The 24,912-nt window shown below is 42.7% G+C and overlaps 1 protein-coding gene across 1 annotated transcript in view; it reads left to right on the top strand.

The window, feature by feature from the left end:
- The window catches only part of PTN (pleiotrophin), a 113,643-nt gene that overhangs the window by 59,762 nt on the left and 28,969 nt on the right, over nt 1-24,912 (top strand). Inside the window, exon 2 of the mRNA XM_044434151.1 lies at nt 22,577-22,697. Within this exon, the coding sequence (XP_044290086.1) occupies nt 22,589-22,697 (109 nt within the window). The 5' untranslated portion in view covers nt 22,577-22,588. The remainder of the gene's footprint in view (nt 1-22,576; nt 22,698-24,912) is intronic.

The raw sequence follows: 24,912 nt of genomic DNA, 5'->3' as shown, positions 1-24,912 counted from the left end.
ATTCAAGGGGTTGGTCAAGGCAGGACATGCAGATCTGGCTAGAACCCAGCTCTCTTGTGCTCCTGTTAGGGTGGCTCAGTTTGAATTTGGAATTCAAACCAAGATCCTGTTTGAATTTTCCAGTTTTGTCAGTGCCATATTATAGTCCAAAAATCTTGGTATCCATGGTGAAAAGGAGAAGGACGACTGTGCTTGCAGCGAATCCATTGCATGCTCACCCTGATCCAAGAAATTCATTTCATTCTTGTTATGATTACATAAGTAAATAGGCATTCCCATGATATTCTGTCTGCAGACCCTTTAGGGCCTTTGCATTCATTCACTGGGTGTACATGGAGCGGGGATCACCTCTACATAAACTCTAAATGTGCCCAAAGGCTCTGAAGGGGCACCTATGCATGCAGCTGAGAACTAGACTGGCAGAGTGCTCAGAGTGTTGGAGAGCATGTTCTAGTCCTCACTCAGTCATGGAGCCCCCTGACTGACTTGAGGCCAGTCACGGATCCTCAGCCTAATCCACCACACAGGTTGTTGTTGCAAAGATAAACATGAAATGGAAGAGAACTGTATATGCCACCCTGGGCACCTTGCAAGAGGAAAAAAAGCAGGTTATTACTGTGATGACTGTGGTGGTGATGATGGAGCTCTTTCTGTACACACAGGGACCCAGCCAATGCCTGCAGGTACTCTGTGGTATCTACAGTACAGCCATACCTAGGTCAGATGTAGAAGTTAAAGTGTAGGTTTATAAAGGTCTACACAAAAATAAGTTCCATTCAGTTCAGTGGGCTTTCTCCCAGCTACATGAATATGGAGGAGCAACACCCTGGGCTTTAGCCTGAACTTTAATGGAGCTATCCATGGTCCAGAAATACACCTCTCCCTCTCTCCCCTGACTTGCCACCCACTGCTGGAGAAAGTCTAGCACCATGGATAGCTCCTGAAAAAGTTGAGGCCATGCCCTGGAGCGGATGCTGCCAGCCTGTGATGCCCCTTCCCTGCCTTTCAGTCATTTGGCAGGTTCCCAGTTTTTGCATTCTCCTGCTCCAATTCCAAAACATTAAGTGTCTCTCCTAAGGCTAAGGTACTTGCAGCAGCCCCTTCAAGCTAAAATGTGATGGTATCTCTTTTTCATCTATTTTTGTTCAGAATTTGCTGAAACAAAACAAAACAAATATAAATGAATACAAACAAACAGCAGCAGAATACAAAACAAAAGAAACAAGGAAAAAGCTCTGATATTAAGTAATACTGATATATAAATATCCAAATAACAGCATAAATTGAAAAGTATCCGTTATATTTCATCTTTAACGAAGACAGATCAAGCATGCATATACATATCTACCAGAGAGAGGCAACTGTATGTCATCTGTTCAAATATTGGAAGCAAACATTGACAACTGGTGCTGCAGATATTTTGGCCTTCCCACTTTCCCCTTTGCCTTAGCCCCGTCACTGCTGGAATGGAGCCTCCAAGAACTTCTCCAAAATCAAATGTGGCCCTCTAGTGGAAAGAGGCCGAACACCCCTGCTCTCTACAAGCAGGGCTTTGTCAAGTTAGGGAAGATGTGTACAGAAAGAGAGGGATGGACACTTGCTCTATAAGATCTTGCCCTTTTCACATTAGAACCATTTAAGCATCATGCCCCACCATAGGAATATTCCTCGTAGTTCATTTGAAAAGCAAGTGGGGTGAAAGAGATTCTTTAAACTTGAGGGTGGGAATGGCAGATGAGGGAGGAAAAGCTCTAAGTTTATGCATGGTGTGAAGCAAATAGGGAGAAGTTGTTCTCCTGCTCTCATCATACTAGAGCTCAGGATCATCCCATGAAACTGGATGGTAGGAGATTCAGGACAGGGACAGAGAAAGAGAAAGATTTCCTTGTCTCGTGTTTGGTTAACCAGTGGAATTTGCTTTCACAAGATGCAGTGATGACCACTAACCTGGACCGCATCAAAAGGGGAGTAGTCAAACTCAGAGAGGGAAAGTATCATGAGATAATAGTCACGGAGGCCCTCAGTGGCTTCCATATCAGTCCGAATGCCTCTCTAGGCCAGGTGCTGGGGGAGTAGAAGTGGGAGGGCACGGTTGCATTCACGTCTTGCTTGTGGGCTTCCCAGGCACGTCTAGCTGGTGCTGGAGGGGGCAGGTTGCAGGACTAGCTAAGCCTTTCATTTGATCCAGCAGGGCTCTTGTTACGTTGAAGCCAAAACCATTGCATATGTCCACCTTGCCACAGAACTGGAGAAAAAGGATACAGGATACAAAAGACAAAATGCTGTTGCATTTCTCTGTGCCATTAGCTGCATGTGAAGCAAAATGTAAAACTGTACAAAATCAATGCACAACTGCATATTAAAGATTCCAGAGGAATCCAAGGGAGTTCCTTGTTGACTGCCCTGTTCATTTTGCATCCAGTGACATGAATACAATTCATTGGGAAATCAATGCAGAACTCCCAGTGCCTGCCTGGACTTGGGGTTTCATGATCTATTTTCCAGGAAGGGGGAGGCATTGTCTGGTTTGCTGTATTGCCAATTCATTGTGAATTCATCAGTTTGAAGCCCTGACCTGAATGTTCATTGGGCATTTAATGGTGAAGGCAAAGGGCTAAAATTCCAGATAATGCAAACCTGACTTTGGAATAATAAAAAAAAATGAATTATCGAGGGCAGGGATGTATAAGAATCATACTTCAATTTGCAGATCATCAGAAGTTGGCCCATTTACAATCTCAAGCATGAATAAATACACACCTTTCCAGGAAAAATCCACTTATTCCTGAACTTGTCAATGCTTTAATCAGTGGAGGGGAACGCAAAGGTTTGAAAAATATACATGAAAAAGTGGATTTTTTCGTATTCACAAGATGCACCTTCCCCATTTGAACAAACAGAAACCCATTTACTCTTTGGGTAGGGGGAAGCTTTTGTGGTTGAGGGGAGGGGAGCAGAATTCCTGAAGGAGCGCTTATGTCCATATATGCCCGCCCACCCCCTGTGATCAGTGGGAGAGGCCCTTCTGCGGGAACCTTCCATGAAGGAAATTAGGAGGATAGGTACTTGGAGAAGGGCCTTCTCTGCGGTGGCGCCCAATCTATGGAATGCGCTCCCCAGGGAGGTCCGCCTGGCGCCGTCATTATTTGTTTTTCAGCGCCAGGCGAAGACCTTTTTATTCAAGTGTCATTTTAATTGTTAATGTTATTTTTATTTTAAATTTTTTTGGCCATGGCGACTTATTTTATACAGTAACGTGTATTTTATATTGCTATTTATGTATTTTAATTTGTTTATTTGTAAGCCGCCCCGAGGCTTCGGCGAATGGGGCGGCCTAGAAATTTTCTAAATAAATAAATACATTCCTGCATGGGTGTGCTAGCACCTTCCTGTGAACTAGGGAGAAGAACCCAAGGCCTCGAAATTGGCTCCCTCACCCTCAACTTGGCCTCTGTCCTTCCTGGTTTCCCAGTGCCTGCCCTGAGCAGTGCTGGACTAACTAGCAGTTCCCTAACCTGGCCATCGATGCGCTTTTTGTGGGGAAGGTTGAGAGGCAGGTCGCAAATAGGGGACTAGAAAGAAGGCCCTGTGAGGAGACACTGGAAGAAGCAGGACTTGAGAAGAGAAGGCTGAGACAGAGCCTAGCCAAAGGGGCAGGTTTCAGCACACCCTAACCTTGGGCTGAGTGGCTTACTCCCAAAACAAGCATGGTGGAGGCCTTGAAGTACATCCTTGCACATGCAGATCTTGGCTGGGATGAATTTCCTGGGTTAAATAAAGAGGGCCTAGTTTACTGAAGCTCTGGTGTCCCTGTTGCCGTTTCCTCCATTCCTTCTCCATCTGCAAAAGCATATTGCAAATGAAAAGGTGAGCGAGTCAAACAAGCTTTGAAGTAGACTTCAGAGCATCTTGCTGAGCTCAAGCAGTTCTGCTTCTCCCATTCTGTTTCAAAATCCTTGCGGAGATTCAGTTGGGAACACACAGAAAATGCCATTGGTGACCAGGGTGCTGATTTCAGCAGGCTGTATCAGAGGCCAACAATTATGCTAGTGAGACAACAAATATTTCTTTTAAATATACACTTTTAAAATCCTGTTCTTTGCCACTGTTTCCTGTATTAGTACCATATTTCTCATAATTCTAGCCAATTAAGCCCTTCTCAAGCTTTCCTTCCATGCAACTTTAATTCTGCAGATGGGGAGACATTTTCCATCCCCATCTTCTGGGCATTGTGTCAAGTGGACAGATCATTTAATTTCATAGCACTTTTGCATATGTTCAATCACAAGTTCATCTCAACCCGTTTTTGGCTTTTTTTTTTTTTTTTTTTTTGTGCAAAATGGTTTGAAAGCTTGGATGTAAATTGACACATCTTCACTATCAAAGATGCATCTTTGTGTGCCATAGTCACTCAAAGTACAAATTTGCATGCATTTCCCCAGCTCCTCCGCTCCAAAAACTGTGGATTTCAATGCATTTTAAAGGTGAGAACTGCCCTGCAGGAATCAGAGAAGAGCATGAAGCTGAGGATTAAGTGCTTTACTATCTATTTATTCATGCATAAAGTGTGAACTAGGTTGGTTTGCTAAAAAATGCAGATTGAGCATATCTTCCCACATCCCCAATCGGAAGAGACTTCTACAATGTGCACATGTTTTCCCCAAAATGCGGAAGAGTGGAAATAGAACTGAAGGACCTGGATGAGAGCCAACAAAGTGAAGTCCATCCAGACAAGACTGAGATGCTGCCCTTGAAAAGCAATGGGTCCTTCTGATTCACTCCCAAATCCCCAGTTTTGCAATGGTAATTGACCTTGAGAAACTTACTCGGAGTTGTTTAGTCACACCACTCCACCAGTAAAATGGGGATAAATAAGGTCTGGCTCTGTGGTCACGGCCAGGCTCATTTCTATAAAGGGTACTTGTTTGTTTTGCTTTGTGCTTCATATCTTCAAAATCAACGTCCGTGCTAATTTATGGAGACTTACAGATTTGCACAGATCCCAAGAAATGTGCATGTTTACATGCTCCCACCACCCCACTGATGCTTTGAATTGTTCCACATCAGGGTGAGAAGGTGAAAGAGACAGCTATTTTCAGGTGTAAAAACCTGCCGAAGGCAAACTGCAGAGGATGTATCATACACTTCAAACTTTCAGGTTCGCAGATGTGTCTACATACTTGCATGCACACATCCAAATCCATCTGTTGAAAGAGAAGAAGCTTCCTTCAAACTGGGGGTTCCATAGCTCCCAAGACATAATAAAAAGGCTAAGGGGTAAAGAAAAAAAAATCAAATTATCTTAATCGATGATTCAGTCAGGTGCAACCAAATTACTTAGCGACTGCCTAATCACTGAGAACCCATTAGGTCTTGCTTTCTGTTGTTAGTGCTATGCATTGTTGAACCTGGTTTCTTGTTACACACTTTGCACTGTTCAGAGTGCTATTTAAATTACCAACAATTATAACAACAGTGGGATTGGTTTTAATAATGGTAATTTTACACATCTGTAGGTGTTAGCATTGCAGCAGCTTATGCTTGCACTCGATGTTTTAAAATGTGGTAGTGTGGAAAATCTAATAGAATAGGAGTTATATTTGGTATTTGCTTGCTTACAATAGCTATTCTCTGGTTTCAAGGATGAGAACATTCAGGAAAATAGTGTAGGAAGAGGTGACTCAAAGATGAAAATTGAACAAAGAAGCCAGGGGCACCTATATGAATACAAGATGAAAGATCAGCCCCAATTTTTGCAGAGCTCTGTGTGGAGGAAGTAGGTGGCAATGAAAAGTAATTTGGGGTGACAAGTTGAGGGATCATATCAGCCAGACTCTCAGAGGCTCCGGCGTGCTCCCCTAGTGGGGTGTCAAAATATTGTATGCAGACGAGGCCGGTGGATGTCGGAAAGCTGTCAACAAAGAAATCACTTGGATATCAGAACTTCTTACTTGTTGGAGAAAGGTTCTGAAAGTTAGTGGCAAACAGCACAGCTTTCATGCACTGCTGTGGGTTCTGTCCCGGTGGCGTCCTTTCCTAAATGGAAGCACCAAGGAGGAATAGCACGGCAACATCTTACCTCTAAATATCACATGGTAATTTGGCATTTTGGATTCACATGCTCTTGCATAATAATCAAATGATCTGTGCTTATTATTCCTTTCAATATGGCAAATGAACAGAGAGGGATCGTTAACGTGACAAAAGGGTAGATTAAAAGGATGGGGCACTTTCAAGATTGCAATCTGCTGAACTCTGCAGGCCTTACTTCTGAGTAGTCATGCACAGAAATGCACGTGCATTTCAAATCATGGCTGTTATAAAGCAGAAAGAGAACTTTGGAGCATGTGCAGAAGGCCTTTGCTTCACCACTGGCACATGTTGTTAGTGCTGCTGTGCATGTAATGCTGGTATGAGCAAGAAGAATGTGACAGGGCCTTCTTAGCTGAGTATCTTAGGGACACTACTGAGATGCTGCTATTGATACCGAGTGCATTCTTCATTCAGTACACAACATGGGATAATTTATTTATCAATTATATCTTATATATAATAACATATTCATGAGATGTCATAGCAGTTCAGAGAATAAAATCCTAATAGTAAAACAATAAAAATTATAAAGAATAAAAGAATAACAAGACCAACACTAGAAGAAATGATGAATGATTAAATAAAACAATAATAATAAAAGAAACAATAATAAAGCTACAGAATAAGAGAATAATAACACCAAGAAAATAATGATAATGAAACAAATTAATAAAATGATCCTGGATAACACTAGGAAAATCAGTAAAATAGTGAGTGGGAAATGGGAGAGACAGAGATTGATTTCTGGCATAATAGTGCTGCCACAGAAAAGGCCCTGCTCAACATGTGATGCTTTCTGACGCTTGGCTGAATCCTTAGCTGAAGATAAGGAGATGCTGAAGATAAGAAGGCTCATATGGGAGAAGTTAATGGAAATCAGGGGTGCCTGGATTTTGTTAAATCCTTCCTATCGGTCTTTCACAGAGGCTTAGTTCTATCTTGTTTTGTTGTCCATCCACTGCCAGAACTGGGTTTTTAAAGGAAAGTACAATAATGTTGTTACTGCTTGTAAACATACCTTGTTCACTAGATCCTCCAATCCATGCAAGTGGAAAAAGCCAGTCCATGGCAGAATCTCCAAACTGGATTCATGGAGATCCAATTTCATTTGAATCCAGTGCAGATTTCACCAACATCCCTCACTGGAACACAGTGCAACTTCTCCAGAATTGGTGAAGTATGAGAAAATGGGTCCACGTGTAGTCACAGGCCAGCTGTATACTCTGTGGCACCTGAAATTTCCAACCAATTTGCAAAGTAGCTTAGATCGTGCAGCTGGCAGCTCCATTTCCAGTCTTGAATGATACCTGGATGGCTTGTTCCAGAAATGTCCATTGCATTCTCCACATTCTCCAGGTGCTTCTCCCACCCAGCAACAAGCTATAGGAGTTGCTGCTTCCAGGATTGGGCTAAGGCATTCTCCGTGAACCCCCTTCCTCCAGGTCACTGCAGCCCACTTGCTTGCTTCTCCTTCTGGGCCCAAATTCATGACTGCCACTGTGAATCCAGTGCTGCTCCATTGCCTGGCTTCTTGTGTTTGCTGGCCTGGTCAGAGAGAGGGAGCAGCAAGGAGGAAGAGCTGCAAGGTCTGGTGGCTCTGGAGAGAGACATGGTTCCCTCACAGGTCTGTGGGCCTTGGCAGGTGCCCAACAATGCCTGAAAATGGTGCTGGGTACAGGTGACTCTTCACTGAAGATTGCTGTACACAAGCTATTTTCTGCTTTAAAACTAAAATATCCAAGGCCTTCTAATAATGTAAACTTTGCCAAGAGATAGTCAAAATCAAAAGCTTTTTACTTTTAAAAATTTAGATCTGCTTGCTTTTCCATACGTTTGCCAAAAGAGATGCAGAAAAGAGAGGAAACTGGGAAACCAGGAGATAACGGCAGAAAAACTCAGGACAAATTCTTCCTAGGTATCCCTGCAGAGCTGCCATGCCTGTCTCAGTTCAGTACCACGGACAGCTCTTCATAATCTGCCTCCACTGCAGATACAGAGCAGGACTTAACATGGAAATAGTTAGGATGGCAGGAAAATACAAGAAGCTGCTGTATACCAAGTCGGGTTGTTGTTCTTTCTAGTCTAGCATGGTTTGCTTTGGTTGCAGCATTCCTAGGTCACAGGCAGAGCTCTTTCCCCACCACTTGCTAGCTCGTCCTTGTTGTCAATGAGAGATACCAAGGATTGAACGTGAGCACCGTCATGTGCAAGGGTGTGTTCCGCCACTGAGTCATGGCCCTGCCTGATGTTCTTGGTGGCTTTGCCAAGGCTCCAGAGCTTTTCTGGAGCTTTCCTGGAGCTTTCCTGGAGCTTTGGGACTCAATTTAACGGGTTGTAGCTAATAATAGTGCTCTCTATTTATCCCAATAGTTCTAAGTGTGACCGGTACCATCAGATGCAGCTCTTAGACTGAACTTTGCAAAGGAAATATCTTATTTCATAATCCATTTATTTCCATTTTGGAGAATGTTGATGTTTCACTAGTTGGTTTGTTCTACCTTTTTTTGGAAAATGCATCCCAGTGTTGCAGGAAGAGATCTTTCAACAGACCTAAGAGACTATTCCAAAAGTAAAAGTTACTGAGCAGAGGAGAGACCCTGAACAGACGAGTATGTGATACATGTTTGTGATGATCAATTTGATGACCTTTCTGAATCAGTAGGATTTCTGACCAGGAGAAAAATACATCCATTATGACAAAATAAGCATGGCAATCTCTTGCTGGGCCCATTCTTGGAATAACAAATAGATGCACCTTGCTTGCAGACTCTCTTTCTCTTCACACAGCTGGAATATTGAAGTAATGGCCACCTTACACTTGCAATTGTTTAGCTTTTAATGTCCCACTGCAAAGTTATCATTTCCTATCAGGGAAGCATAATCTAACTGATCAGACCTGCTCATTTGTCCGCTGTTCCACATGAGGAAGGGAAGGCACAATCCACCACTGAAGACAAAGCAAATCACTAAACAATCCACAGTGGGCTGATTTGCATGACTGCTAAGCCCCTCTCTCCCTGTGGCTTAATTACCCTGCAGTGGATTACAGGACATGCTGGTGACCATTGTGAATATTCAAGATGAGGTGGATGATAACCACAGCTTTATTGTGGCACCTAAACCCAGAGAAGGTGGGTCTTTCTCTTGAGTAAACACGTAGCTTTAGAACTCCATCTTCCGCTAGTGTCAGGATCAGGGCCTGAGTGACTCTGCAAGTGCCTGCAGAACCAGGAACGCCTTGGCTGGCACTGGCGGGGAACGACTGTGGAGCAAGGAGGCAGGGCAGCTGGATGGCCCGGAAGGCAGCGTGGAAGGCTTCCTGCAATGCAGGTCTTTGCCACAGCAGTGCACGTCGTCTCTGTGATGGCTTGTGCTCTGGCTCCTGCGTGTCTGTGCCTTGCTCCAGTGAGTTCCTGCCTGCTCATGCATCCCTTGTCCCTGACCTCACCTACTCTTGGTGCTTGACCCCGGGACTGTTTTGTGGACTGTGCTATCTCTTGGTATGATATCAGGCTTAGACCGCTCCTCTTGGACAGGTAACTTGCTGTTTGGCCCCTAACTGGTTGTGAGGCCTTGCCTTACACAGGAGCTCTGGTCCTGGCATTCTGCCTGTCTCAGCCCACTGCCCACATCCCGACCCTTACAAATGGACTTGCATATGCCTCTGAGGTCACCCAGAGTGAAACGCTGAGCCCTCTTTAACATCAATCATTCCCTTGCAGTTTTTATACTCCTTCTGTGCCTTGCTCTAGTGGGCAGGGCACTGGACTTGTCTGAGTTCTTCCCGTCTTTCACCCAGTTGGACCTCCTGCCAGTGCTGGTGCCTAGAGGCACTTCTACACCCAACAAGTTACTGAGCTTTCCATCCTGTCTCCCCTGCTTTGAGATGTGTCCACTATCCAACTCCCACTCCTCCCCACAGATTGATAGACTGTGATTCCCATCAGTCCAAACGGTCAACCCCTCCTCTCTTTCTCCTATCTCCTCATTCCCATGGGTTGATGGAATCAGGTGCTCCTCAGCCAGAACTGCCAACTCCTCCCCCTGGATCTTCTCAGACCTTGTCCTCCTGCTTGGACATGCTGACATTGCACAATAATCTGCTTCTCACTATCTGAGCTTGAGTTCCTATTGAAAGGGGCAGCTGTTTGTGCACATGTGGGCTCCCTGGGATGATGTGCACACGCAACAGGTTGTTGCCCTGGTCAGCCCATGGGTGAGTTGTTTTTAAATGTGTTGGCTTTGGGAGAGTGGGCTCCCACCTTTGCTGGTGATTGCTAAATCTGTCAGTTTTGGTTTCCCACAAGTCAGTGTTGGTTTCTTACAAGTTCTTCTAGTCACAAATTAGGCTAGTTAGACTAAATTAAGACTTTTTCCCTAAAGTTTGCATAAATTTTTAAAGTAATTTTGTGAATATTTCTTTGACTACATTTTTCAATGCAGTTTTGTCTAATGCACCTTTTTGTTGCAAGGAGTTTCTGGAATGTACTGGGTTTTGAAATTTATCTAGACTGATACATTTATGACCACCCTTTACTCAGTTTTGAATATACTATCATATGTGTTTGTTGACCGGAGAACTCAATCTTTTTCTGTATTCTTTTTTTTTATTTTTCCTCTCTCCCTCCCCCCTCTCCCCCCCATTCCTTGTTATTTATCTGTTGTCTGTTTTTACTATTTGTTTTTAGCTATTTTAAACATTAATTTTTTTCTGATTTTATGATACCTTTATTATACTTTTATCACCTGTTTTTATGGACTGTGTAAACTGCTCAGAAAGGTTTGGGTGTGGGAGTAACATATAAATAAATTCCAAAAAACAGGGAAGTACAAATGTTAAGATGTTTGGTCCATGTATTGTTTGTTAAGTACAAAATTAAGAACATGATTATTAAGATGCATCTTTAATTTTCCCTCTGTCCAAAGCTCACAGCATCACCTTAGGTCTACTCATTAACCCTCACTTAGTCTACTTTTCAGGGCTGTTGTGGAGATAAGCTTGGATAATCCTATTTACATCTCCATCATCTCCTTTAGAGAACAAATAGGATACAAACGTGTCCCTGTGTTTTAAAAAAGCTGCTTCTAGTAGTAACAGTGCTCGGCTTTTATTCAAGCAAGCTCATAAACTCGGCTAACTCAAAAGACCTCTGCTGATTACCTCATACATATTTTCCCTTTCTTTTATTTTCCTTTCCCCGCCAGGGCTTGATGGTGAAATGAACCGTTACTTCTCCGTAATGCCTGTCCCTTACACTCCTCCTTGACGCAGTACTCTTGCCTCAGAATGCCTCTTTCTCCCCATTATCCGTCTCACACTTTCATAGCTCCGACTGTTGAAGCTCTTATTATCTTCTGCTTGTTTTGTTTTATTTCTCACTTCCTCTCTTTAACTGTCTCTTGAGTTCCACTCACCCCTTTAAACTGCTGTGAACGCCTCCTCCTCCTCCTCCTCCTCTCTGCAGCCCTTGTGCATTTGCTGAAGTCAGATCAACCCTTGCTGGAGACTGCCCCATTCTCTGCCCATTCCCACTCAGATGAAGAGACTGGAAGGGCAAAAGACCACGTGCCTGCCTAGCCCAATATTGGCTCACCTGGCCGGCTCCAGGCTTTGCTCACTGCCACATGAGATGCAGGGGATGATCGTGAGTGATCCAGCCACAACCCACATCACATGGAAGTGATGCTATGTGGGTGCACAAAACAGCTATTGGACCTAAAGGGCTGGAGGCAGAAGCTGGTGGAGAGCGAGGGGTAGCACCAGTAGCCCATGAGAGGTCCTTCAGAGGAGAGAGAGACATGGAAGGTAATAGACGAGGGCAAAGCAGAGGGTTGGAAAAAGCCACAGATATTGCCGTATCATCAGGTTGATGAGTGCTGGCTTGAGGCAGACGTGTGGGATGGAGAGGGGGAGAAACAACTGGACAGGCGTGTCATGGGGCAAGGAAGGCTGAGCAAACCCAAAGATCTAGGTTTGACAGGGCTACATAGAGTTAGGAATTGTCATTGATATCTCTATCCATTTAGCCTAGAATAGACTTTTGCTTGTCTCTTTGTGGAACCTGAGCTTCTCTGGTCTGTTTGCTGTGAAGTTTGCCCTGCTGAGTGGTGTCACACTGACACAGGACCAAAGCACACGTCACTTGAAAGACTTAGCTAGCAGACATGCGTGTTTTCCACTCTAGGCTAAGTACAGGAACCCCAATCTGAACCCCAGCTTGGAGGATAGTGAAGGCTTCCATTCTTTCCCCCTGCTGTGGGCCTAATCCAGACTGAGCACCTCATCCCTGCAATTGATACTGCTAAAAACAGTCATCATTTGATAATACATATTGCAGGTGTGGCTTGCCAGCATCCTGATATGGATTCAGCTACCTGTGGTTACTGTAGAATAAAAAAGGGAAAAAGCATATCAGGTTGAACATCTTTTAAGTAATGTGTCTTTTAGCCCCTAATCCTGCCTGAAATTATTTTCAGAGTACCTTGAATCACACTGACAAAGACTCAAAATGCAAGTTACTTTAAAAAACATAGTTAGCCGGCACATGCCAGGTTTTTGTTGGGTGGCTGATTTTTCATTCTAGAACAAGTACAGGCACCCCGATCTGGGGTAGGGGAGCTTTAACGCCCCCACCCCCATGGCTCCAATCAAGTTTGGGCTCTCCATGCTGCTAATTTATGCTGCTGATCAGCATCACATGCATTCCCTGTCTGTATTCAACAGTGATATAGAGGACTTTTCCAGGAAGTTTTATTAGCCTAGTTCTTGTTTAGAATTCCAAGCCAGAACCACAAATGTAACACGAGTCCCAAACTTCCTAGCTTTCTGTGCTCTCCTTCCAAGCTCCCTCATCCTTTCCTCTGGCCAGGGCCAACTATGAGGCTAGGAGAAGAACAAAACCTAGTTGTAACTTGTGAAGTTGTGGGATTGCTTTCTTCTTCAGGTTCTGCAATGCCTGTTTTGTGTACAGAAGGCCTCATTTCAAAAGCCAATTTTATAAAACAACCACAACATTAGCAATAATAATAATAATAATAATAATAATAATAATAATAATAATAATAATAATATAACTCAGTGGATTCAGCTCAAGGCAGGCCCAACAAAATCATGTCAAGCTATGTTGACTGAGGAAGAACAAAAACTCATACCAAAGCTTGCCTAAGAACAAACTCTCAGGGCTTGGACGGAAGACCAACAAGGACGTAGTGAGAGATCTTTGAGCTTACATCACAGAGGAAGTCAGGTTTTGCATTCCAAACTGGGAAGGGGGCATGCAACTTTAGTGGACAAGCAGCATTATAATACACCATGAGAGATTCTTGTCCCAAGCTGTTTAAGGCATTCATGATGGTGAAAAGAAACGCTTTGCATATTGCATCCAGAAGTAAAAATTTTAAACCTTTAAAAATTAAGCCTTAAAGGCATAGCTAGGGAAAAGTAACTCTGGGTGAAATGCAGACTTAATCATACTTAGAATGTCAGTAGGATGTAGTGGAACCAGCTGCCTAGAGAGGTGGCGGCCTCTCCCACACTGGAGACATTCAAAAAGGAACTGGACAGCCATCTGAGTGGGATGGTGTGACTTGGTGTCCTGCAACAGCAGGGGGTTGGACCTGTTGGCCTTCATGGCCCCTTCCAGTCCTACTATTCTATGATTCTATAGGTTAGCTGTGACTGAGTCCCACTGATTTCAGTCAGTCTGCTCTAAGTCTGAACTCTAACCCTCTGCATTTCACATTTTGATTGGATTGTTGACTCCTGTGGGGCAAATGCTCGGGGTCTGGGTAATTGTATGTACATTATCTTGCTTTGGGGGATTACATTTTTCTAACCTCTCACTTTAATTTGATGTTTAATAGAAGAGTCTATTTTCATTTATTGGACATTTAACCTTAAATCTATCCACAATGCTTTAAAAAGCTTTGGCTTCTGGACCCACATGAAATCATTCAGTCTTGCATTAGCACTGAGTCCATCCATTTCAGAAAAGAAAGAGAATAGCACAAGAATATTTAACTGGGGTCATGCCATATTTGATTAGCTGTATGAACCAATTAGGTCAATCAGTGATAAAAGTCTTTCTGGACTAGATGAATCATGCTGTTTCAGAGCTAAGAACCAAATTATTTGATGAGGAGGGGTACTAGATAGTAGGAGAAAGAGACCCAGTTGTTGAATAATTTACCCCAGCACTCAGGATTGCTTCCAATGTCTATTTCTTTGCATATGTTTTGAAAATATGCCAGAGATAAGGAAAAATTCCTTCACTTTGCACATTAATGAGAAATTCCCTACTTTCTCATTCTTTGGACCACTATGCAAATAGAATCACAATTATCACTTCTTCAATGTCTACAATGGAATTCTCCATGCAAACAAAAATGAATATATTAAGGAATACAATGTTAAAAATGCATTATATTAACAGAATTGTTTGCAATGTTTATATGAGCCCATTCACAGGAAATGTACTGAGACAAAGGTGCACAGAAACACTGAATTTTCATGCAAACTTTTAAACAATTTTTATTCTCAGATATTGGGATAAATTAGAAACATTGAAACATAGTGAGTTAGAAGGGGTCTCCTGGGCCATCTAGTCTGACCCCCGGCTCCAGCCAGCTCTGCTCATGACATGCCTACAGTGCGAATGTCCAGCCTACATTGAGCTTCGGACTGGAGATATTCTCAACATCTGTGATAGACCAAGCTTAAGACTGAGATGAGAACTGAGTGGAGACAGAACATTCCCAAACAGGTGTACTTTCCTAAAGATGCACAATATGAGATGCTTTATTTTGCCCATCTTCCAATGAAGTAATTCGTCACATCTTAACCCTCACAAAAACCCAGTGTGGGAAAGAATGAAATCCCTAATTATGTGTGCATGCATGGTAGGTTTATGCATGTCTGTGTGTGTAAGAGAGGGGGAGAGAGAGAGAGAGAGAATGAGTGTCATCCCTGGAATGTGGTTGTCTATATTTGTGTTTGTGTGCTGCCTCGTAGCTGGTTAACTCACTCTGTTTCAACTTAACCATCAAAAAATCAGGCTATGCAAGCAATGCTAGTGGGTCCAGTCATAGTGGGGTTGTGTATCCACCCTGTGTTTCAGTGTGAACTTTAAAGGAGTTATCCATGCTGGTGAACTGCTCCCCAAATAGCTCAGCACTGTGGGCAGTTCTTAAAAGTTCAGGGTATGCCCCAAGAAGGACACATTGCCTCACTGAAATGAGTGCCACCAGCCTCTACTGGGGTGGTGTGTTCCAGTGATACACAATGAGAAGCATCCTCCAGTGGGTCTGAAGAAGCCATAAAACACAACAGAACTTGGAGTCATCCTGGCCGCAGATCCAGCTTGCTTTGGAATTCCATGCACGTGTGCAATTTACAATAGTAATTTGGGCTACACCATGGACAAACATAGGTCCTCATTTTCTGATCTCATAATACTTCACTCAATTGTTATGAGTTCCATTAACTTAGTCAATGTTTTATTGTTTGTTGTCAATATCGCTTGGTTGTCATGTGGGTGAATGTGTTCCTCATAAGGGGCAGTGTTTGATTAAATGCTAGACATCACCACATGATGATACTGAAAAGGCGGTGAGCATTAAAGCAAAGGGAATGAGCCTGACAGCGAACCGTGCTTAATTAGGGCATGCCTTCAGCACGTGTGGTGGCAGAAATATGCCACTATGGCTTACTTCTCCCAGTGCAATCAAGTGAACCAGCCCAGTGCCTGTGAAATTTGGCAATGGCAGCTGCTTGTTATTTTTAATTAAAATAGTTGACACTTAATGGCACAACTCAGAACTTCCTTCTTCACAACAGAAGGAAAGACAGGGGTCCATGTATGTGAAGCAGAAAAAGACTGGAAATAAATCTACATCTGATCTGAGTCAGATTTGCAAATATGCAAATTTTTGTCCACTCTACTAAGTTTCCTCATCAGTTTTCTGTATCAAGATCTTGTTTGTTTGTTTGTTTTAAAAAATGAATTGAATGTGTTTATTTCCTCAAGCACATGTTTTGTATACATTTATCATAATATATGCATTACTGCATACATTTTAGAATGTTTCTTGAGCTGCAGATCACATTGCTACATTCAAATAAATGCACAACAGGAATGACAATTGCATACCAACTTGGATTTTAGTCCAGGAAGTGCAAAGCCATCAGTTTGCTTTAAAAATGTGGACCTATCACAATCCTTTAGCATTCCTGTTCTAAGTGTTTCAATTTAGCTTCAGCCCATGGCCTGCCTAGCTTGTCCTTTGTTGAGGTGAAGGCAGGTGTCTGTTTGGACTTTTGGGTTCTGCAAACATGTTGTTTTATGTTGGACCCAGTTTCTTGGATTCCAAATCTTATTTTTGACCCCACAGGAGTATTCCAGCACAGTGAAGTGCTTTCACTGGGGCATGTTGGATGGAAGCAAAATTAGTCACTGCTAGATAAACTACAGCTGGCCTCGTGCAAAAGTGTTTGTTCTCCTACTTATCAAGGAAGAGATGGCAAGCACAGAATAGGTGAATTTGGTGAATCACAGCATTCTCATCCACACCACCACAACTGGTATCTCCTGCAAATGATCTGGGTCTAAGAAAAGCTTTCCCTGGGACCACCTTGTCCACCCACTTAACTCTATAGGATTAAGGTATAAACACAATTGCTTTCCCTGCATTAAACTACCAATAACAGGATTGAATTGCCTGGAAAAAATACTGCTGAATTATTGAGTGTACATTCTGCAAGAACACTGAAAGAGGAAAGACAGTTGCTAATGGTTGGCAGTCAGAACCTCAGTTGGCATCCAGATGGCCCAGGTCTTTCATCAAAAGCATTAGTGCATTTTCAGTCCAATAAGCTATCGAGTCTCTACCCATGCATATATTATTTTCTTAAATTAAATTTGGGAAAACAGATATGGCTAACAACCTTTGATTAAGAACTAACTTTGGGGTTCCTACACCATGTACATATGTCCAATAAGAAGAAGATTAAAATATAGGAAGAGCCTTCTTGGATTGGATCAAAGGCCCACAGAAGCTTACCAGATATTTATAGGCAGTCCACAAGCAACACGGAGGCACAATAGCACCCTCATGTTCCCCAGCAACTGGTGTTCAGAGTAAGGATGGGCAAATGAGCAATCTTTGAGATCGATAGTGTTCTTTTAACATCTTACAGTTTGTGCTATGATGGTCTTATGTTTGCTATTGCAGCTCAGTTTTAATGAATCAAAGATTTATGCAAATCAAACAGTAATCAAAAGATCAATTTGTGCAAATCTCCTGACCTTTATGCAGATCTCCCCAAAGGAATGTAAATTTCTTTCTTGCACAAAAGCAGACCTTGCTAAATCTGCTGAAGAAATCTGTGCAATTAGGAAATTTGTGCAAACCAGTCTTGGTATTGGGAGTCAGATGAACACAAGCATGTGTTTGATGTTCTGCAAACATTTCTGCCAGATGCATGCTTGTACATGTATTCAGGACTTCAAAGTGGGCATGCTCACATGTTTTGTGAGTGAAAACAGCTTTCTCCTGCCTCCCTCATTCAGAGACACGCTGCCCCAGGTCTTGCAGATTTTATAGACTTTTCTCACCCTCTTGCAGACAAGGGTTGAATTTTGGAGAGGAATGGGGATGCTGGAGGGATTTGATTTTTGCTAATTCCAGCACAAACTGCTGGATCTATACCGCTTGGGCTAACATCCAGATCAGAGCAGAGCAGATAATTCATTCATTCAAAGTATGAGTCACCATATAACTCATACCTTCTGGATGAGGTACACAACAGAAACAAAACAAGATTAATACTATCAATAGCTTTAAAAAGGCCACCCTAATATAATGCATTGGCAAAAAATAATTCAAAAATTAAGACAGATTCTAAAACAGCAACAAGGCAGTAAAAACAAAACATCTAAAACAATCACAGCTCAAAACATAACTTCAGTGAACTAAGATATGAAGTGCAAAATGTAACTGGGCAATACCAAGAGATAATGGGTTAAAAAGTTTCAGAGAATGAAAAGGGGCTTGCCTCGTGTCATAAGAATGACAAGGAAGGAAGGAAGGAAGGAAGGAAGGAAGGAAGGAAGGAAGGAGGCAACATCCTCCAGAGGAGGCATCATTGCGTGGGGAATGCTGTGAAAGAGGCCCAGTCATGAGTAGCTACCCCTTGAATTTCAGTGCAGAGCAGTCCTTGGAGCAGGGCTTCTGATGCTGACCTCAGGGCATTGGTAGGCAACTGGGGGAACAGGTCCTGTGGCCACAAGCCATGAAGGCCTTCACGAATCAAAAACACTTTTCTGCTTAAACACCTGCATCCCATGAAGCCGTTTGGCGGGAGGTTCCAGACAGATAAAAGGACATATTTATTCACACATCACATAGTTGCACACAATGCAATTCACTTGATGCAGTGATGACCACCAATTTGGATGGCATTGAAAGCAAGGTTAGATAAATTCATGGAGGAGGAGGCTATCCGTGGCTGCTACTTATGATAGCAAAGGTAACAAACATGGGGGAAAAGAGCAGGATGTGTGGCCACAGTACTGAACAGTCAACTTTGGACTTTTCCCTGGTGTTGGAGCTTTGCCTTTGCCATGCAGCTCTCTGTGCTGTAGTGAAGTTCTCCGTTTTCAAGTATTCGAATATGTTCTCTGCTTCTGTACTAGTTAATGCTCTATTCCCTTCAACAAGTCTCCCCTTCCCAGTTGTGCACATCAATTGCAATTATGTGGCTTTTCAGCAAAATGGCTACCAGCAGGAGAACCTTAAAAGTACCAAATGACATTTTCAGACACATTTCATGGTGAGAATTGCTTCTTGCCTTGTCAGATTAGACACAGAATCCTTTTACTTCCTTTTCAAAGTATGAATTTAAAACCCTGCTTTTCAAGACGGAAGGCTGCTTTATGTATTGTGTAAAAATAAGTGCCCTGAAAGGTGGCCTTCTCCCAGATCAGCCTACCTAAAAGTTAAGATCCATCTGAGGGCCCACCTGGATACTTCCATCTTCATTAGGTAGGCAGATGGAGGCTGGATAGAAGCTTCTTTCTTCAGAGGCATCCCATTTGTGGAATACCCTCCCTGGGTAAGGCATGAGCAAATTAGTCTACAATGGTCCCATGACACTTTTTATGTTGAATTTTGCAAACATAAGTTTCTTCCATCCATTTTCTGCTTCACTCTGTAAGTTTTTTTTAAGAAAAAGCATGAAAATTCATTTTGATGTTGATATGCATCTTTCTGTACCATACATATCTTGAATGCAACTGTCCCAAATACATATATTTTTCTGCACATCTTTCAGTAATAGAGGGCTGGAGATGCTTTGAAGAACCAAAATCAGTTTTTGAGAAACTCTTTAGGCTGCACCCCATTAGAAGCTGGCATCCAAATGAAATTGTGGTGACAAAAATGCAAAAAAAGAGAAGAACAAGTCCAAAATATCAGCCTGCTTTGGTTTAAACCTCTGCGCTAGTCATGAAGCCATATGAAAGTCAGCTCAGCTTTTTAGAATGGGGTACAGAAGCCCGGAAAACACCAAATGTCCCCCCACTTTCTCCCCATGACTGATTCTTTGGTCTTCTACAGGAGATGGAACCATTTGGAGAACCATGGGGAAGGTGGACTTGGACACCAGGAGGCCCAGATTTGTCTCACTGGCCTGAGGTTCTTCACCCCTGCCCTAAGATATGCTTATTTTGTATACCCCTTATTCTAATATTGGTTTGTTGTTGTTGTTGCTAGTCACGAAGTCGCATCCGACCCATCGCGACCCCATGGACAACATTCCTCCAGGCCTTCCTGTCCTCCACCATCCCCCGGAGTCCTCTTAAGCTCACGCCGACTGCTTCAGCGACTCCATCCAGCCACCTCATTCTCTGCCATCCCCTCCTTCTTTTGCCATCTACTGTTCCCAGTATTAGACTCTTCTCCAGGGAGTCCTTCCTTCTCATTAGGTGGCCAAAGTATTTGAGTTTCATCTTCAGTATCTGGCTTTCCACTTCACTTTAAAAAAGTGAATTAGATTAATTCTTCTCCATTTCTATCTTCTGTCATGTATAAAATATGTTAAGGGTGCAACCCTCTGCATCACTGGACAGAAAAGGGTCCTGTGAATCTTGACACGCTGGCTGGGGCATGCAGGTAGCTGTAGAATTTTATCTGCCTAAGCATGCATAGGGTTGCATCCTAAATTCATTGTTCAATAAGATTTATAGAGGGACTCAAGTAAGCGATCTTATAGATTAATCTGATCTGAGTTGAGATAGCTTCTCCTGGAATAATTGGTTTTGCTTTTTATTGCTGTTTTCTTTTGTCTGCATGCATTCGTAAATTATAAATTGCTTTAAATATTTTCAAGGGGAGTATATACAGGTTTTAAAGGGGGTGGGGAGTTAACAGAATATACAACAACCAAGTGCAGATCATCCTGTCCACACACTGGATAAATTTTAATGCAGAACAGAATCTGAAAGAGGCTTTCTTAAATAAAATGTACCTTCTTTCTTATCAAATTAGATTTTACTTTCATTTTACAGAGGGGCTTTTAGTATTACATTCATGGGATAATAATCTATCATCAAATTAACTTTGCTCTTAGGTTATTTCTAGTTTTATGAACTGCTTTTTATTCTCAACAGGTTGTTTCATTTTGCTGTTATAATGTTTTTAATGTTTTGCTTAGGGCACAGTAGAAACTACTTAGCTGCTTTATATTAACTTTCATGGATGTCACGAAACACCTCTCATTTCTTGTGATTTTTGACACTTGCAAACCTCTTCATATTGTTCCGATGCTAATAGAAAAATGACTTAATATGCGAGAAGTAAATTTGTGCCAATGAGCTTTTATATCTGAGACATTTATTGTGTGCTTGTCATTCCCTACTCATGGTTGTTTATGAGTTCTTTAGATATTGTGGTCCTCCAGTTTTATTTCATTAAATAGCATTTTCGGTGAGCCTTTTAGATAGGGGAAGATGCTATATTATTTATGAAGCCAAAGAAAATGCTTTTTCCATCTGTGTAATTCTACTGTTCTTCTATACCATACTGCCACCTTGAGGTTTATGGTGGAAAAGCAGAAAAGAAAATGTTCTTCATAGAGTGTTCAGATCTCAGCTCCGCAATGTAACCAAAAGTAAATGTAGCCAAAGGCACACCTGTGCGCATGTGTGTGCATGCACACACAGACAAGCGCACACACAAACACACAATCTCTCAATAGATATTCAATTGGTTTTAGTATTGTTTGGTGTTCTTGTGTTGCTGCATGTTTGAAATACTTTTGTCGTCTCCTTTGTGCCTATTCTGGTTACCCGTATTTGGCATCACTGCCCTTGCAGTTGTGCAGTTCTGTGCAAGTTCCTTTGAACACAGTGAGGCTTACTTCTAAATCAAAGCCCTAAAGGTCACCCTGGACCCCTGATTGGCTGTGGTGACAAATGCGGTTGTCCTCCTTCCATGATATCACTTTGCAGTATTTGGCATGGTTATATCATAGGCACCATTAACACACACACACACACAAACACCTGCATCAGCCCAGCCAATTAGATTGAAAAACAAGATCAGTGAACACAAAGAATAAACAGTTCATAGAAGAACCGGCCTCCAAGGAATGAGAGGGGAACCAACATGTTGAAATCAGTGCATGGTCCGTGAAACCTTTGATTCTCTTGCACTTTTATACTGCACAGTGCCTTGAAACCTTGTATACATGACCACTCTATGGATCCATGTTTTCAATATGGATTAATACATGATTGATTTTTAATTTGATTACAAATTTCACATGAGATATGGTAACCAAGATTATGTTGTTCGAATACCTTTTGCTTTTTTATACAGAATCGAAAACTGGGGCTTCTCTTAGGGTGCCATTCCATGGCTGCCTAACATCCTGGAAGGCCATAGGATTCTTCAGGAGCTCAACCCCAAGTTCTTGCACTCTTGAAGGCCAAGCCCCTGCCCTGCCTCCCTGGCAGCTGGTGCAGAAAGACCTGTTCTAGCTGCTTCCATGCCTCCAAGCTCGCAACTGGACCTCGGGGTCGGGGGAAGGGGGTGCTGGGGCTATGGCTATGGACCCATTTCAGTCAGCCCCCTTCCTTCCTCTTCCCTGGCCTTAAGCCTAGATGGCTGAAAACAATCATCTAGAGAATATACTCAATGTGAGGCACCGTGGCGGTGGCGATTCCCATTGGCATGTCTCATTTTGGAGCCCTTCAGATTCAGAGGCTTGCATGCATTGAGGGCAAGGACATAGAACCCAGCCCTTAATGACCTCTTCCTGTAATTTGCTAATAGCAGGTTTGATTTCTTTGTGCACTGATATCCATTGGTCTATTTGCAGTGCATCAAAAGTACCAAAGGTCATTCTTTTAGCCATTCTGGAGCGTGTGACCCATATATTGGCATCTGATGTTACCTTTCTTTTCTTTCTTTCTTCTTCCCTCAGTTAATCCCCAGCATGCAGAAACAGCAAGAGCAGTGTCAGATATTTACGGTCATCCTCTTTGCATCTATTTTCCTGCTAGCAGCCGTGAGCATTACTGAAGCTGGCAAAAAAGAAAAACCAGGTAGGGTGCTATTAATTATATTGCCAGTTGTGTAGACAAGTGATAGCACATGTAGCTTTCCCTTTCCATGTTTGCATTATACATGTGTTGGTATTACAGTTGTTTTGTTTTTCAGAAAATCTGCATTATATTTCAGCTACTTGCGAAACTATTATTCTATGCTGGAATTACCCCTCCATCCATCCCTTGTGCATATCAGTGATCTTAGATACCTTTAGATGAATTGCTGCAACAGATGGAAAGATGTTCCAAGAAGTCCATCTAGTCTGATGTGCTGTTGTGCGGAACAGCAATCCCTATATCAGCCCATCTATAGCATAAATAGATCAACCTATACATGTTAGCTGACACTGTGTCATCTTTAGATGATAAAAAGAATGTCTTCCAGGTAATGATTAAAAGTTTCAGTCTTGTACCACAGATTTGGGAAGAAGCCCCATTGGACTCAGTATGATTTGCTTCCTGGTAGGCATGCAAGATCCGGATGCCAGTCAGTCATCTAGTACCCCACTAGGTCCCCGTGTCATCTATGCAAGGCTGTCTGAAAGCTGGAGTAATGCAGACAGCAGCAGCAGCTTGGCTGTTCCCAGAGCTTCCCTCATTTCTGCTTGCTGTCTGAAAGCTGGAGTAATGCAGACAGCAGCAGCAGCTTGGCTGTTCCCAGAGCTTCCCTCATTTCTGCTTGCAATTCCTTTGCTGAGGGAACTGCACTGGCAGCCGATTTGCTGCTGCACTGGGTGTAAGGTTTTCATGCTAAATAACTGGGGGCCAGGATACCGAAAAGAAGACCTTCACCCTGACCAGCCTTCCAGGTTGCTGAGGTCATTGGGTGGCATATCCCTGGTGGTTCCCCATGGGCCTATGGAGCTCATCTGGAGAAGAGACTTCAGCGCAGTAGCTCCATTTCTTTCTTCTGGAGATCAGGAAGGTGCCAGCACTGTTGTTCTCAGTGCCTCCTGCAAGAACTTTCATTTTGGGAAGTTGCCTTGAACTGACAAATCATGATGTTATTGATTTGTTTTTTAACGTATCGCCTTATTTTTCAAATCTGGAATCTCCATACTGGGATTTCAGGCGAAATAGCTTCACTAGGGCTGATATTTTTCAGTGAAAGTTATGAATTCATCACAGACTTTGGGCTACTTAGTGATATAAGAAAGTATCAAAAGTGTATGCATCTAAGGTCTGAAGTCTCCTATGAAATAAGCCAAACAAACTGCAAACCTGAGCATACCTCATGGTGGTCTTTGCTCAGGGCCAGCCATACTCAGGGGATCCATCCTTGATGTGCTGTCTACTTGCTGCCAACAAGTCAGTTCCAGGGAAAGCCCTGACATTCCTAGGAGCAGGCGCTTCTTCAGAGAAAGATGCTGTTCCATCAAGGGCAAGCCATTCCTCCTCATCCCACAGTCCTTATAATCAAGGCTGCAAATGAAGTTTTGGAGTCAGTGCATCCAGGAAGATGCCCAAACTGGTTTTAGCTGTGCAAATTATTCTAAATACTGTTTTAAACTTTGCATTCAAATTTTATTGTATCTGCTTTTCTGGTTGGTGGCAAATTGTTGTTTACCACCTGGAGAGTTTGGCTATTTGATGGTGTAGAAGTGAAATTCAAGAGACTAATATTCTTCATCAAGTCCCAGTTTGGCACTCTGATGGCACCAACTGGAGCCTCCACGTGGAGTGGAGGTGAAATTACCTCTGGCTTGTGATGAACTGAGCCCAAATTAACTCATTTAAGGAGAACTCCATGCAAATTGAGCCCTGGTCAGCAGTTGTTGATCCATTGGTTGCTGACATTTGCTGTGCTTGTGATGGAAACATCTGGAGGAAATCTGTCTAAGGACAGCCGAACCACCAAATGTTCAGGCAGAAGAAGATCAGCTGTGTGCTTGGTTTAAGGGAATGAGAGCTTCTGTTGGTCATGTGCATTCATTTATTCTTCTCCCCTGAGGCAGAGATTCAACAGATGCAAGAATGTCAAGAGTTTTGTGTTTTGTTATGAAATACAGCAGGGAGTGGGGGGGAATCAGCCTCTTTTTTTGGGTAGGAGTGGGGAGAAAAAGTGACTGGGGACTTGCTGAAGTGACATGATGCTGATGTTGTGTTTCAGTGGAAATGGAAATAACGGAAGAATTAAGTGCAGTCAAATCTGACGACTTGGGAGTCATTGGGAGCCAGGAAGAAATATAATACAGAACTTACAAAATTAGCC

This window comes from Varanus komodoensis, unplaced genomic scaffold, assembly GCF_004798865.1.
Source record: "Varanus komodoensis strain SLA01 unplaced genomic scaffold, ASM479886v1 scaffold27, whole genome shotgun sequence".
In the NCBI taxonomy this organism is placed as follows: Eukaryota; Metazoa; Chordata; class Lepidosauria; order Squamata; family Varanidae; genus Varanus; species Varanus komodoensis.
This window is presented reverse-complemented; position numbering and strand designations above follow the sequence as displayed.